The 14,763-nt window shown below is 42.0% G+C and overlaps 1 protein-coding gene across 1 annotated transcript in view; it reads right to left on the bottom strand.

Moving 5' to 3' along the window:
* Positions 1-14,763, bottom strand: part of PDXK (pyridoxal kinase) — a 64,329-nt gene that overhangs the window by 18,048 nt on the left and 31,518 nt on the right. Inside the window, exon 3 of the mRNA XM_066622419.1 lies at positions 7,058-7,162. Within this exon, the coding sequence (XP_066478516.1) occupies positions 7,058-7,162 (105 nt within the window). The remainder of the gene's footprint in view (positions 1-7,057; positions 7,163-14,763) is intronic.

The following is a 14,763-nucleotide window of genomic DNA, read 5'->3' as shown; positions in this document are numbered from 1 at the left end:
AAAATCTGCTCTGCAACACTGTTGACTTCTAACCAAGATGAAATAAATGACAAACTTTGTCCTGCATTCACCTACCTATGTAAGAGAGAACCTATATATTATGCTCATAGTTATTCATTGCTTTAGAGATTACTAACCATGTAAATTATTCACTAGAATAACCAAACTATGGCAAAGTTTACCAACTAGTCTTTGTATATATATTCTTTATTAAAATAGATAAGTTTATTTAATACATATCATTAACATCCTTCTATAAATTACCTGACACATATAAGGAATGTCACTATATAAATTAGGTAATTCATTTGTTATAAATCATTCCAAGTCACAGATAAGAATATCCCACAAATGGACAGAAATTATTTGAAAATAATCAGTCAACCAAATAATTCAGTCAGGAATCCATATTTTTCTACAAAGCTGTCTTCCTTTCAACACCTTTTATAATATGTCAACTTTGTCATATGTGCTATAATTTTTCATAAGTCTGTCATGGAGGGTAGTTCTGGAGACCTCCAGTTCTCAATGACACATGCTCTGGCCACAGTTAAACATAAACCCCTATTCTAGACCTCAAGTTAGTGTCTTGCAGTATTGAAACAATACTTTTTTGTGGGTGCAGGATAAAACAGAACTCGAGATGTTTTTAAATTTACATATTGCAGGTTGAGTATCCCTTATCTGGATTGCTTGAGACAATCTGAAGGTGTCTGGATTTCTATTTGCCTGGTTTCGGAATAATTGCATTAAAATAATGAGCAGTGCTACCTCTTGCTCTTTTCACTGTTACCCATATGGGTGATCTGTTGGCCTCTTTTGCCATTTTTCAACAGTGTCTGTTGAAAAATGTGTATAGGTACACACCACAGAGCAGAGAAGTCTATATCTGCACTGTATATAGGAATGAGCACAAGACCTTCTAGTGTTTGCATTACAGAAAACAAGTCTTGGACAAAAATATCCAGATTTCAGAATAGTTCGGATTTAGGATGTTTAGATAAGGAGTAATCTACCTGTACTCCTTCCCAGAAATTCACCATTTTTTGAGAAGACCAAAAATGTGTTCAATACGAACAGTTGGGAGATTTAGTCTTTCAGCAGGAATCATTCTGCAAGTTGCTTTAATCATACCACAGCAACAGACTATTAATATTACACCCTATAATAACTCTTTCAGAGAGATATACAGTACATTTGGGGGCATATTCTCCCACTGTTATGATTACTCCATTTTCAATTCCTTAAACTCTTTCTTTCATTTGATTACAAAGTCATGGGGTTGGGGTTGAGACAACTCCTTGAAGAATGGCATTTATTTATCAGATGCTTAGAGTCTATAGATATCAACAGATATGCAACTTCTGTTAATTTCTGTGGCACTTCATATTTCTGAACTAAATTTCCCATAAATACTTCTAACATGAAGAGACTTAAAAATAAAAAAGACGCCTCCTGTCTATTTTCCTCCACCATCTGGTTAAACAGCATAAAACAGCCCCACACTATCAAATCTTTCATTCTTACTAATGAAAAGTGGTTCCCTTTAGCTATGTTCCCATTTAAATTATTTTATTATTGTTTTACACTCTGGTATAATCTGTTTTGGGTGATTTAGGCTGCAATCCTATGCATACTTGTCTGGGCATAGAATTTGGTGTGACTTAATTTTTGAGTAAGCACGCTGACTGAGCTTACTCAGTCAGATTTGAAAAAGTGGCATATAAATTTTTATAAAATTGAAAAGGCAACACAAAATATTTCATATAAAAGCACATTTTCATGCTTTTGCACAACTACCAAAGCCATGGTGCCAAAAATGCTGTTACTCAGTAGACAAGAAGGCATTTCATGTGAACACTTTATATTTCCTCTTACAAATGTACCCCACTGAATGATTAGTGCAGATATGGGCAGACTTCAGGCTTTTTATTTTCTTTTTTATTAGAAAACCTTAATCTACTGACTGAAGCCAAATGCAAAATAGTGGTTTGGGATAGAAAGGGGGGGAGACATAAAATTAAATGCTGAGTTCAGAAGTTTGCTTTCAGCACCAGCTCACAGTTTGGTCACATCAAAATTCTCTCCTGGTTTTTCTCAAACTTGTTTCATTGATTTTCAGTAGCCTAATTTAGAGGGACAGGATAAAGCTTTCTGTTGTTGCTATTGTTCATTATATAAAAAGTTTCTATACTGCCTTCCAGCTCCATTCAAATGGGTCCTCAAGACAGCTTTCAAAACTAAAACCGGAACCTAAAATAAAGTAAACAAAACTGGAAAGCAATAAAGAAAGCCTTTGTTAGATGGGCCTTCCACTTGATTTTCCCCAGTCTGAGACAGGGGCAACAGATATCTACCAGCTTCCTCCTAATTCTGTGGCTGATCAGTAAATCAATTGAGCTGCTGACCAGTTCCCATCTTAAATATTTTATTATTGTTTTATACTTTGGACTGCCTTGGATGATTTTGAAGAAGACAGGAGGGGTCAGTGTGTAAAGTGCAAACTAATAAGTAACACTGCACTCCAAAGCTCTTGAGAATATATCCTAGTGGCTTCATACAGATGTTAAGGAGCCTGGGAGAGAAAACCCCACAAATGACCAAGGGGTCAAACAGCAAGCCCCAGGACTACCTTCTGGAGCCAGCTTAATAGGCAGGAGTTGAGTCTACTTGTGCCTCCCAACCCTGTACTTGCCAGGCAGACCAGAAGGATACTATGGACAATGGTATCAACAGCCACGGAGAGGTCCAGCAGAACAAAGAAGCATGCACTTCCACATTTAGTTCCTGTCACAGGTTGTCAACCACAGCAACCAAGGCCATAGCAGTCCCATAATCAGGATGGATTTATTCAGGATGAACTGGAGCCAAGATGCTACTAGCCATCCTTGCCCAAAATAGCAAATTTAAAACTGGTCAATAGTTGTGAATTGTAGTGAGCAGGCCACTTCAATAATGCTCTAGCATCAGCCTCTTTTAAACCAGATAGACTGTCACCCTCTCTTAATGATGTAATCAGTTTACACCATCCCTAATCTGACACCCTAATTTGACACCCTAAGCAACCAAGACGCGAAGAGTCAAATGGGCATGTGGTTAGCCTCATACTTCTCAAGCAGCCTGCCTATGTCATCATGTTGAATAAATTGAAACAAATCCACTAAAAAGAAAGGGCAAGCAGTGGTCTCAGGAACATAACTCCCTGCACAGAGTCCAGGTTGTAGGGGATATGACTATCAGCAAAGTTACACACAAAAATGTCAAACTTTGTTAATTTGTTAAATGAGAGGCAGAACCCTAACCTTCTGCAAGTCACCCAGAAATCTAACAGTAGATCCAGTTACTTTTTTGCCTACCCCAGAGGTCTAGGGAACAAATCCCTGAAAACTTAAAAATTAACACTATTTAAGAACCTTTAAGAAAATTTTTTTAATTTAATTCTGCCATAGCTGCATTAAGGGGCTAAAGAAATAAGTTTTCATGATCTTGCCCAAACTGAGAACACATAAATAAAGGACAAAGAGATCAGGCTGGATTCAGAATAAAGAGGAAGGGTCAGGACAGCCCTGAACAATATGACACCAAGTACTGGAACAAGCAAGCAGGTCCCAAAGTATAAAGCAGTTAATCTGGAGCTGTTGACTAGCATGTCAGTAGCTCTTCCAAAATTTGTCTAGAAGAGGTTAATCTAATTAAGATTAACTAAATCTCCCACACTTTATCTCAAGACTGTTAAACTCTGTTCATCATGCACAACTTTATCTCCCCATCCCTTTTAGCCTAACGCCCAGTCTCAAGAAGAGATGTGAAGATCTTGAAAACTTGCTGACCATGCTGCAATATTATAGTTGGCAATACAACTACTACCCTATTTTTGGATTTTTTCTAATGGACCAACATGGCTAACTATGGCTTGCTGGGAGGATGGAACCAAACAGAACAGAGAAGCACAAGTGGTCTCTGGTGTTCTTGCATTCCAAGACAGACTAGGCTTGACAAGCAATTGCTGAAAGCATCTCTCATGTAAGGGGCTTGCACACATGGAAATGATAACCTGAGTTGCTTACCTACAGACATTTGAATAGAACCCCGACTCCGTTGAATGCTTACACAACACAATGCACAAAAATTCCCACATAACATTAGCAATAATTCATTGTTGTGCAATTTCTTCCACATGTGTTTACGCAACATGCCATCTTATTTCTGCATGCGCTCCTAAAGATACAACTCATAATTTTCAGACCAGTTCTTTTCCCAAAACCAAGCGGTGTTATATATTGTTAGTGGACTTATAGTAGCAACAGCAAAGCATTTTATTCTGCAATATGTCCTGCAAGGGTGGGGTGTATGTGTGTGAGAATGCTGGGAAGTAACATCCTACAGGTTGAGCAATCCAGAAATCTGAGATGCTCCAAAAGGTTTACAGTGCCAACGTGATGCCACAAGTGGAAAATTCCGCACCTGACCTGATGCGATGGTCAGGTGACATCTTTGCTTTCTGATGGTTCAATGTACACAAACTTTGTTGCATGTAAAAAATGATTAAAAATCATTGTATAAAATTACCTCCAGGGTATGTGTATAAGGTATATGAAACAAATGAGGGCCCAATCCTATCCAACTTTCCAGTGCCGGTGCTGCAGCAATGCAGCCCCCCACAAAGGGAACAAACATTCCCTTACCTGGAGGAGGCCTCTGTGATTGCCTCCCCTACCACTGGCTGCAGTGCATGCCCCATTGGCATGGCTGCACCAGCACTGGAAAGTTGGATAGGATTGAGCCCTGAATCTCCTGTTTAGACTTGGGTCCCCTCCCCAAAATCTCATATATACAGTGGTGCCTCGCAAGACGAAATTAATTCGTTCCGCAAGTCGTTTCGTATTGCGAAAATTTCATCTTGCGAAGCACGGTTTCCCATAGGAATGCATTGAAATTTAATTAATGCGTTCCTATGGGCAAAAAAAGTCAGAAGTGCTCTTTAAAGGCATACATACTGTACAGAGGATTTCAAAAATTTCAAGCACAAAACTTCAACTTTTTAATTTTAAAAATTCGTCTTGCGAAGCACGGCCATAGAAAAAATTCGTCTTGCAAAGCACGGCATAGAAAAATTCGTCTTGCGAGTCACCAGAAAAAAATCACAAAAATGCTTTCGTCTTGCGAGTTTTTTGGTGTGCGAGGCATTCATCTTGCGAGGCACCACTGTATATGCAAATATTTCGAAATCAGAAAAAAAACCCCAGAACACTTTTGGTCCCAAGCATTTCGGATAAAGGATACTCAATCTGTATCAACACATATGCCTCGTGAATTATTAAAACAATTTTACAATACAAAAAAGGGAAATTCTGACTGGGAAGCTCTTAAATGTCTATGGTATCCAAATCAGATTCATATGGATGCCGCTGTGCAAGTGCAATATCTTGAACTAATATACTTATTATAATGATCTATGGCTACACGAAATAAAAGTGACTTGACTTGATTAATATTACAAGGAAACCAATTCTTGTCTCACCTTCTAAAGAATGGAGGCAGTGCTAGCGCAATGAGCAATTAGAAATGTCAGGAGTTTTTTGTTTTTTTTAACCTAAGGACTTACATAGAGTATACAAAGGTCAATGGAAGTCAGAATTGCTGCTTGTTTCAGTGGCTTGTCACTCACTTTCATCATAGCTACATTTTTCCACATACACAAGTACCCCAAAAACCTAGCTCTCTATAATGTAAGCTAATCTGGACATCACTAGGAAAAGTATTTTTACAGATTAGATGAATATTTTTAAATTGGCTTCAAATAATATGGGTTTTCCAGTTAAGAAATTTCAAATCTTTTCAAATGATACTTTGAAAAGAGCAGTCTTATACCTCTGAAGAGGAAGGACAGAAGTGATAAAACAATGTTGTTTTATTTGATCAAACTTAACACCTCTCAGCTGATGAGAGGAAAGAGGAAAGTTCTCGCCACACAGGTTTCACTGAAACTATTCTATTCTGCAAACTAATGGGAAAATAAAAAACAAAAATAGCTTCAAAACAAATGAAACCTGTTGATGTTGGAATTTCATTGCTATATCAGTGCAATCTCATTCACTTTGATATTGTGTCTTCTTTACCTTCAAGAGCTCCATGGAAACCAGAGGAAAAATAATTTGTCAGCTGTGCAATACCCTTCATGCTAGAGTAGCCTTTATGGGCTATAATTTCAGACCCGTATCATTAAATTTTCCCATTATCACTGGCTTTAAAAACACCTCCTTCCTTGTGGAAGTCATGTAGATCAATATAGCAATCAATTTCATCCAGTAAGTTTTAGAACTGTCTTATTCATTGCACTATGGAATACAGACAATGAAATTAAAACCAGATGCACTATATGCAATGAGGTGAAACCCCATTAATAATCTGCAAAAAATATGAGACAGAGTATTTTGCAGGATGCAAAGCTTGGTATTGTAAACTTCCAGCTGATGCTGCCCTTAAAGATGTTTATCCTAGGGCAGGGGTCTACAGACTGGAGACTGCTGAGTGCTGGAAAATCCTTCCCTGACCCGAACAGAGCTTCTGCCAGGGAGCCTCTTCTCTGACCTCCGATTGCCTCCAACCTTCATGCTGGCAAGCCGTGTCTGCACAGAAATCCAGGCACAAAGCCTGCTGGGGTGACAGAACCCAGAAGCAGCTGACCAGTGTGAAGATTGGGGGTGATGAGAAGTGCATAAAATAGGCTCCCCAGTGGAACGGTAAGCTCCGTTCACTTGGGTGAAGGATTGCAGAGGGTCCTAGATATGGCTTGTGGGCTAGGGTTTGGCACCTACTGTCCTAGGGCATGTGCAGACTTAATAATGGGCGCTCTCTTAATCTTGGGAAAAGAGATCAGGAGAGGGCCACGTGGTCATGTACTCTGTCTCCAGCAATATTATTAATAAATAATAAAAAAGAGTCTCTCTCTCTCGGCGTTAACCATAGTTAAGCTGGAGTTACTTCCCCCCCCCAGCATGAACATTTCAGATTCTTTAATCATCACAAGCTCATTCTCACAAAAGCAAGGAAATACCTGTAAGTACATAGTCATAGTGGTTAACATTGTTCAGTTTCAGTCCTTCATATAGTTCATGAAGCTCATCTGAATTTAACACCTGTCCCTTCCAGTGGTCATAACCTGAACAAGAAGGAAACACAATAATATTAATGACCTGACTGGACAACCTCGGCTTACAAGTTCTATTTAAAGAAAATGCTATGCTGTTGATGAGCTGTTATTCCATCTTACAGCAGAACCAGCAGACATCAGGAGAATAGGTAGAATCCACCAACTTCCCTGTGAACAGAAGAAGGAACCACCAGCAAGGTAAAATGTCACCACTGCCATCTCCAGCTGCTGCTGCTGCTATTTGAGGAACGTGCTCCTCTTCCCCTTGCAGAAACTGGTAGGACCTACCAACCACTTTGTGAGCAGCAGGAGGAGAAAGACCAAGAAGCAGCCAGAAGTGAGCAAGCAAACCCCACACCTTCACACTGTTTCCAATTATTTCATTTTGGTTTTAAAGGTAAGCCACTCTGGGAGCCTTGTTGAATGAAGAGTGTGGGGTTAAAATGCTCTAATTAAACCCATCAACCCCCACAAGCAGGGGTAAGGACTGACTTCTATGCAATGGCTGTGTGAAAGAGAGGGTGCCATGACTTGCATATAGTGCACACAACTGAGGTCCTCTCCTTTTAAGAACAGGATGGGAGGATGTGTGGTGTCTAGCAGCATCATCCCATTCCTTGTCAGTTTTGAAAACTGAAGGATTGCTTGGCACCCTTTTGCTTCTTCCATTTCCCCTTGCTTAAGCTCCTTCTGTTCCTGGATGCCCAATTTAAATTTACTGTCAGACATGATAGCATTGCATGCATGTCATTAGACATAAGTGACAAATGTTATTTAGGGCCTAATCCTAAAGAGGCCCAGTAAAGAGCACCAGCACTGGGCCTGTGCCAGTCAAACGCCGGGCCCAGTGCCAGCAGGAGGAAGACACACCGCCGCAGGGGGTAATGGTGACTGCCAGGCAGTAGTGCAGCCTCTGGGAGGCAGAGGAAGGGCAGAACGAGGGCAGGTGAAGGGCAGGGTGGCGGAAGGAAATGGGGCAGAAGGGGGGCAGGACTGGCAGAGCTTTGATCTGGTAAAGACTTGAGAAGTCCCATTGCGAGGCTTGGGGTTTTCCCAGGGGGAAGGGATAAAAGTCCCCTTCCCACAAGGAGACCTCTGGCTACTTCCCGGTGCCTGCTGGATAGAGCCTAGCCACTTTGGTGCCTCTGCTCCTGTAGGCCCCAGAAAGTTCAAGATTGGGCTGTCCAACAATACACCCTTTCTCTGGAATCTAGCGTGAGTTCTTCAATGAACCCAGGAGATCAGAGACCTGAGCCATCTACTCCAGTATCTTCTAAAGCCTGTAATACTGCCAAAAACATGGGCTCCTACTGTCTTGGGGGGGGGGGTCTCAATGTCCCTTATTATGGTCCATTTCCTCCTACCGTCCATTCTTCCCCTTCTACTACCCATTGCTGCAGTACTCTCTACGACAGTCTTGCCTGCGCACAGGAAATGCTAGTACAAAAAAGTCTGAGGTTTATAATTCTTTTAAAAAAGCATGGTGCACGTGCACGCACACACACACACACACACAAAAGCTAATTTACTCATCTCACAGAGTGCAAGCCCTAGAGCTTCCTGTGCTAGGGTTGTGTCTCACATTCTTGCCTGTTGTACAGGAGGCCCAGAATATCACCAGTTCTGTTATGGTTTACTGAACATTTAAAAACATTTATAGCCCATTATTCAGTTCCATGACAAACCTCCAAGGTGGGTCTCTGTCTAAAACATTGAAGCAGCAATCACAGTCAGAAGGTAGAAGCAGGAGTATATTACTCAAAGGTGTGCTTAAAATAAGTTTTTAGTTGATTTTTGGAAGCATATAGGGATGTGGCTAAGTAGCTGTCAAAAGTCAAAGAGTTCCATAGTCTGGGCACTATTACCAAAAAGGCCCTGAATTTTTGGTCCACTAACTGCCTCCAAGATTGTGATGCAACACAGAGCATAGCCTCCCCCAAGGACAGGAGAATATGGGCAAGAACATATGGTTAGTCTAGCTCCAGTATGTCTCCTGAGATCAAGATCTGGACACTCCATATAAAAAGAGAAAGTGATCTTAATATGTTAATATGCTTTTATCCGTTTTTAAATTATGTTTTTAATCTGTTTTAATCTGTTGTAAACCGCCTTGAGTCCCTTCGGGGAGAAAGGCGGGGTAAAAATAAAGTTATTATTATTATCTTGAGCATGATCTACATGAGCATGATCTGCAATTTAGCCTCTATTTTTTCCCACGTAATGTGTTTGCAGCCTGTGTCAGGCTCCTCAGGACATATAAACTTGAGTAAGAGGTCCCTTTCCTTTCCCCTCCCTTTGTTGAAGACCTAGGCACAGTAGTGCTAATTACAAGTGTGGTGGCTAAGATTACAAACTGGAATTCTGAAATCTCAAAGTCAAATCTTATATCATATGAAAAATCAGTCATTGGCCTTAGACAAACTATTGACTCTCAGTCTCACACCCCGGTTCTATAACATGGGCATAATAATCCTGACCATTGTAAGGATTACTGAGCCAGTACAATTTGAACAGTACAGTACAATTTTAAAAAGTGATATAAATGCTGAGTACTATTGCTAGCCCCCACCAGCCAGGGACAACAACTGACTAGGAGTAGCCAGCATCAGAGTACACAGCTGTGAGCTGCTCGAGGCCACACCTAATGAAGTTCAACATGAAACTGGTAACCTATATCAGGTGTGGGCTGGTCCTAATATGCTGGATTGAGAAGTACAAGGTGGAGAGGTGGTGAGGGCTTGTCTGCTCAAATTCAATATATATCACAGAAGTTTGGAAGCACCAGGTAAGCCTTTATTTGAGCAGTACCTAGACTGCTGCAAGTATTCCCTCGCTACGGAAATATCTGCGTGCACATAATAATAATACAGGTATTTATATACCGCCTTTCTTGGTCGTCAGATTTCTCCTCAGACTTTATTCAAGGCGGTTTACATAGGCAGGCTGATTAAATCCCCGTAGGGATTTTTACAATTGAAAGAAGGTTCTATCTTTCAAGAACCACAACAGTCCAGATGTTTCACTCTGATCTGGTTTCACATTCTGGCCTCCATCCTCCAATGCTCAGAGCAGATGGAATAACTTGGCTCAGCTTGTCAGCTGCTTCAAGGTCGCACGGTGACGGTGGCCTCGAACTGGTGACCTGTGGATGTTATCTTCAGGCAAATGGAGGCTCTACCCTCTAGATCAGACCTCCTGCCCATTCATTTAGCCAAGTATCCTACTGGCAGACCAGGGCAGTAAGAGAAACAAAGCTGCCATCATCACTATAGAAGCTGATTCCAGCAATATATGTGCATGCGCACACACTTCTTTTTATAGTACTTTTAGACAGGTGGGTGGTTTTGTGAATTTAGACCCAGCAGCGTGCTTCTCTGGAACTGCTCTGTGTATTGCTGAATTCAGACTGAGCCAGCTCCTGCTATCTTCTCTGGGCATGGAACTGACCAAGGATACAGCAGATTCAGGCAGGTAGGTTGACAGCTTTAAGAAAAGATACTCAACAGTCCTCCATAGCCAGAGAAGATCCACAGACATTGGCCGCAATCCTAACCAACTTTCCAGCACTGACATAAGGGCGGTGCCACTTCGAGGTGAAGGAACAAACATTGCCTTACCTTGAGAAGGCCTCGATGACTGCCCCCCAACTGCACGACTCTGCAGTACATGCCCCACCGGCACAGGTATGCCAGTGCTGGAAAGTTGGTTAGGATTGCGCCCATTGTCTACTATAACACAGATTCTAGAAGATTAGGAAAGAAAGCTTTCCACCAGTTACAGAAAATCCATTTGTAGTCTTTGTGACTGCCTCAAAAGGTGACTCACAGCAATGAACAGCAGCACTTGAAGATGAATACAGTTTGAAAATTGAAGAGTTGAAAAGTCTTTCATTCAAGTCTTGTTAAGCATATCTCAGAGAGGACCAGTGTCAGTATTCATCACACTGAACCTTAAAGCATGGCCACAGTATGAAGCCAAATTATCAAAAGGCATTAAACTTCTATGAATTTTCACAGTTTCTCCAGCACCACCACATTAATCTCACCACAAATGAATTGACTGTGTATACTAGTTCTGTAGATGAATGAATGAGAGAACTAGAGCAAGATTAATCTATTATCTTCTACAGGAAATCCATCACTGTTAATAACCCTGTCATTTATTTTGGCAACTGGGGTCTTCCCAAGTTAAGATCAGAAAACCAGCCACATTAAAAAAACAAGAGAAACAAAAGAGTGTTCCTTAAAGATATACAAGGCATGAAATCTATTTGCTGGTTTTAAGAGCTGTCCACATTAGCATCATTTAAAAGATTTACCCACCCACTTTGCCTGACCACTGCCATAAAGGTATTTGCATTTTGGCATCTGATGAGACAGAAGTTCCAAAATGCTCAAGAGCAATGCCAAGAGCACATGAACAAAACGCTGAAACACAGAGTACTGGGAGGGGAGGAGGAACAGTCAAAGAACATTCCAGTACATAATTTGACAGTGTCAACAGCAGGAGGAACTGGAAAAGCAGTAAAGTAGGTCAGCACACTAACCTTTTTTCTGGGGAAACAAATATTTAAATCTCTGCTCTAGTTCCTCTGGAAAGAGAAGCTTAACATTTTAAGTTTTCTTTAATTCACCACACTTAGGACATTGGTTTTCCTTAATTGGCCATTTTGTTCAAGTCTGAGCCTGCTCTGCAATAATAGACACTGAAGTCAGTTTTGCATCATCTGGGGATGCATTTAACTCTTGAGACTCCTTAGAGCAGGAGTTTTCAACTGGTGTGCCATGACGCTGCCTCAGGTGTGCTGCGGGGCCAAGGAGTCAGGCAGCAGCAGCAGCAGCTGTGCGCACAGGAGAAGCGGCTGCTTGGAGCCTCACGCTGCAGCAGAAGTAAAAGAGGCAGCCGCGCAGGGGCTTGGACACTCCTGCTGTTGCTGGTGCCTGCCTGCTACTGATTGGGCAGCCAGTGGAAGAGCTCCTGGCAGGCGGGAACGTGGAGAGAATGAGGGCAAGCAGCGAGAGCAAGGAGGGAGCGAGAACGAGCCTGAAGGTGGAAGCAGGGACTGAGCCAGAAGCAGCTGGCTGGAAAGGATCCTGGAGAGACCCTTTTCCTTGCCAGCAATGCCCCAAAGTGACCCTCCCTGCCTTGCCTCCCCTGGCAAGGCTTTGGCAGGAAGGGTGCTGGGCCACAATCCTATCCACACTTACCTAGGAGTAAGCCCCATTGACTATAATGGGGTTTACTTCTGAGTAGACATACAGAGGCTTGGTCGCACTCTTTCCTGAATACATGAGCAGGCAAGTGATGCTTTTCTTCCCCCCCACCTCCTCCCCTCCTGCACACACATCATAACTGCAGTTAACCCCTCTTTCTGCCCCTCCCCTCCCTCTTCCCCACCTTCCAAAGTTCAAAACCAGTTGCCTCCCATTCTCTCTCTCTCCCCCCCCCCCCCAGTGAATCATGCACTTGTTTCAGCCACATCTCCTCACTGCCCCACACACCCCCTGATTCTCAGTCTCATCTCTCTTTGCCAACACCTCCTGGCTTATCAGAGCATATCAATTGATAACAGTTTGATTCACCTACTTCAAAACATTCCTCCTTTCCTGAAACCACAAATAGGATGTAGATATCTTGTTGTCTTGTGTGCTCTCTGAGGCACCTGGAGGGCCACTGTGAGATACAGGAAGCTGGACTAAATGGGCCTTTGGCCTGAACCAGCAGGGCTTTTCTTATGTTCTTATGAAGAATGTACAGAGTTAGAAGGGTGATAGTCCCTTTAAAGTAGTTTAACAGCTGAAGTTTTCTTTTAGAGGAATGTATTTGTCTCAGAGAGAATTAATAGCAGCATAAGGGAAGATAATAAAATCTTGGGATGGCACCAATGAGGTGCTAGTCTCATAAAGTACATTCAATTTTAAATTTAAAGAAAAGGGCAAAGACATTTTCAAGAGAATGCATCTCACTATCATTCGCATTCTTTTTAATCTTGGAAGCAGTGGAAAGGTTCTGCATTGCACATCAACTTTCTTGCAGACAGCAAGGGGTGTTACTCCAGACTCTGAGGCTTCATCATCTCCAAAACAATAATCTAAAATCTCCAGTCTGCCCCTCATTGCCCAGATATTTGCCTCAGCTACTTTACCCTTCTGTACATTAGGTGGTGCAAGCATACGATTATGAAAAATATGGATATACAGTCCACAACTTTCCACAGAGTGGCTAACACAGAAAAATGAAAAGAAAGTTCCCTGTCCAAACGGGCTCGCTAAAAAGACATAAAAGAGACACCAGCAAACAGTTGGTGAAAAATACTTTATGTGGGAATTAATAAGGACAATTGCTCTCCCCCTGAATCGCCACTGAAAAAGTGCCTCTTTGCACAGGTAGCAGGGTTAAGGACACATCAAAGATTCCTCATTTTCATTAGAGGGGACAACATGTAACAAATAACTTGTTCAGGTAAAGAAATAATTACATAAAAACAAAAGAACAGCCCTGCTGGATCAGGCCCAGGGCCTATCTAGTCCAGCTTCCTGTATCTCACAGGAGCCCACCAGATGCCTCAGGGAACACACACAAGACCACAAGATACTTGCTGCCACCTCCTTGCATCTAGCATTCTATTTACGCTCTCTCTCTCTCTCTCTCTCTCTCTCTCACACACACACACACACACACACACACACACACACCCCAGAAAAGACACTAGATTGCAAATTCTCTTTGCCTATTACACAAGCCAATAGCTCAGACTAGCATGGGCAGTGCAGGTACCAGATTGTTGGGTGACCTGGACTGCTGGGCAAACTGTTGGGTGAACAACAGTGTGTCCCAGTCTGCTCCCTGAACGGCATATCAAATGCTATGACTGCCACTATATGAGTGTTAATGGTTGTTTCACCTGGCCAAGCCCTGTCACCACTCATGAGTCTGGGCCCTACCATATTAATTTGACACGCTGTAAAATTGTTTTCTGTGTAAGACAATATGGCCGCAATGAATGGTTTATTCATCAGTGTTCTGCATCTAACATTTCTCTCAGGGCTAAACGAGATGAAATAAGAAATGCATTGTTGAACTTTCATCTTTTGGACCTTCAAAAAAAAAAATACTGCCATGGGGGGGGGGGTTGCTGATCTGGATCAGGACCATGGCATGGGGAAAAAGAAGTTTAATCCTTTCCCAATGCAACTTTTAAAACAAAAATTCCCTCCCTTCATTTGTCATTTGGATGTCCATGCTTTTCCTTCAAGGCTAAACAGTACCTAGGTGGTAGTGTGGGGTCAGGTGGCATGAGAATTTTCATTGGAAACACAGTGGAGGTAGAAATGCTGCCTGGTGGTTCTGATTCAAATCAGGGCCTCATGAGCTGCTAGCTAGCTAGTGAGGCCCTGATACCTAGCTAACTATTTTTAAAAGTTCAAAAAAGTCAGAAATGCAATGACATTTTCTCTTGCCAAATTTGTCCCTCAGACCCTCATGTACAAAAGTATGTTTGCTCACTAAACTTGCCACACAACAGGTAGAGGGCAAAAAGAGGTGTGGGCGGGCAGTGGGCCAGAGGGGGCGAGGGGTATTTGCAGGAAGTAGGACACCCCTTGTCAGTT

Source organism: Tiliqua scincoides, chromosome 3 (genome assembly GCF_035046505.1).
Source record: "Tiliqua scincoides isolate rTilSci1 chromosome 3, rTilSci1.hap2, whole genome shotgun sequence".
NCBI lineage: Eukaryota > Metazoa > Chordata > Lepidosauria > Squamata > Scincidae > Tiliqua > Tiliqua scincoides.
The sequence above is the reverse complement of the archived record's forward strand: the minus strand, read 5'-3'. Positions and strand labels throughout refer to the sequence as shown.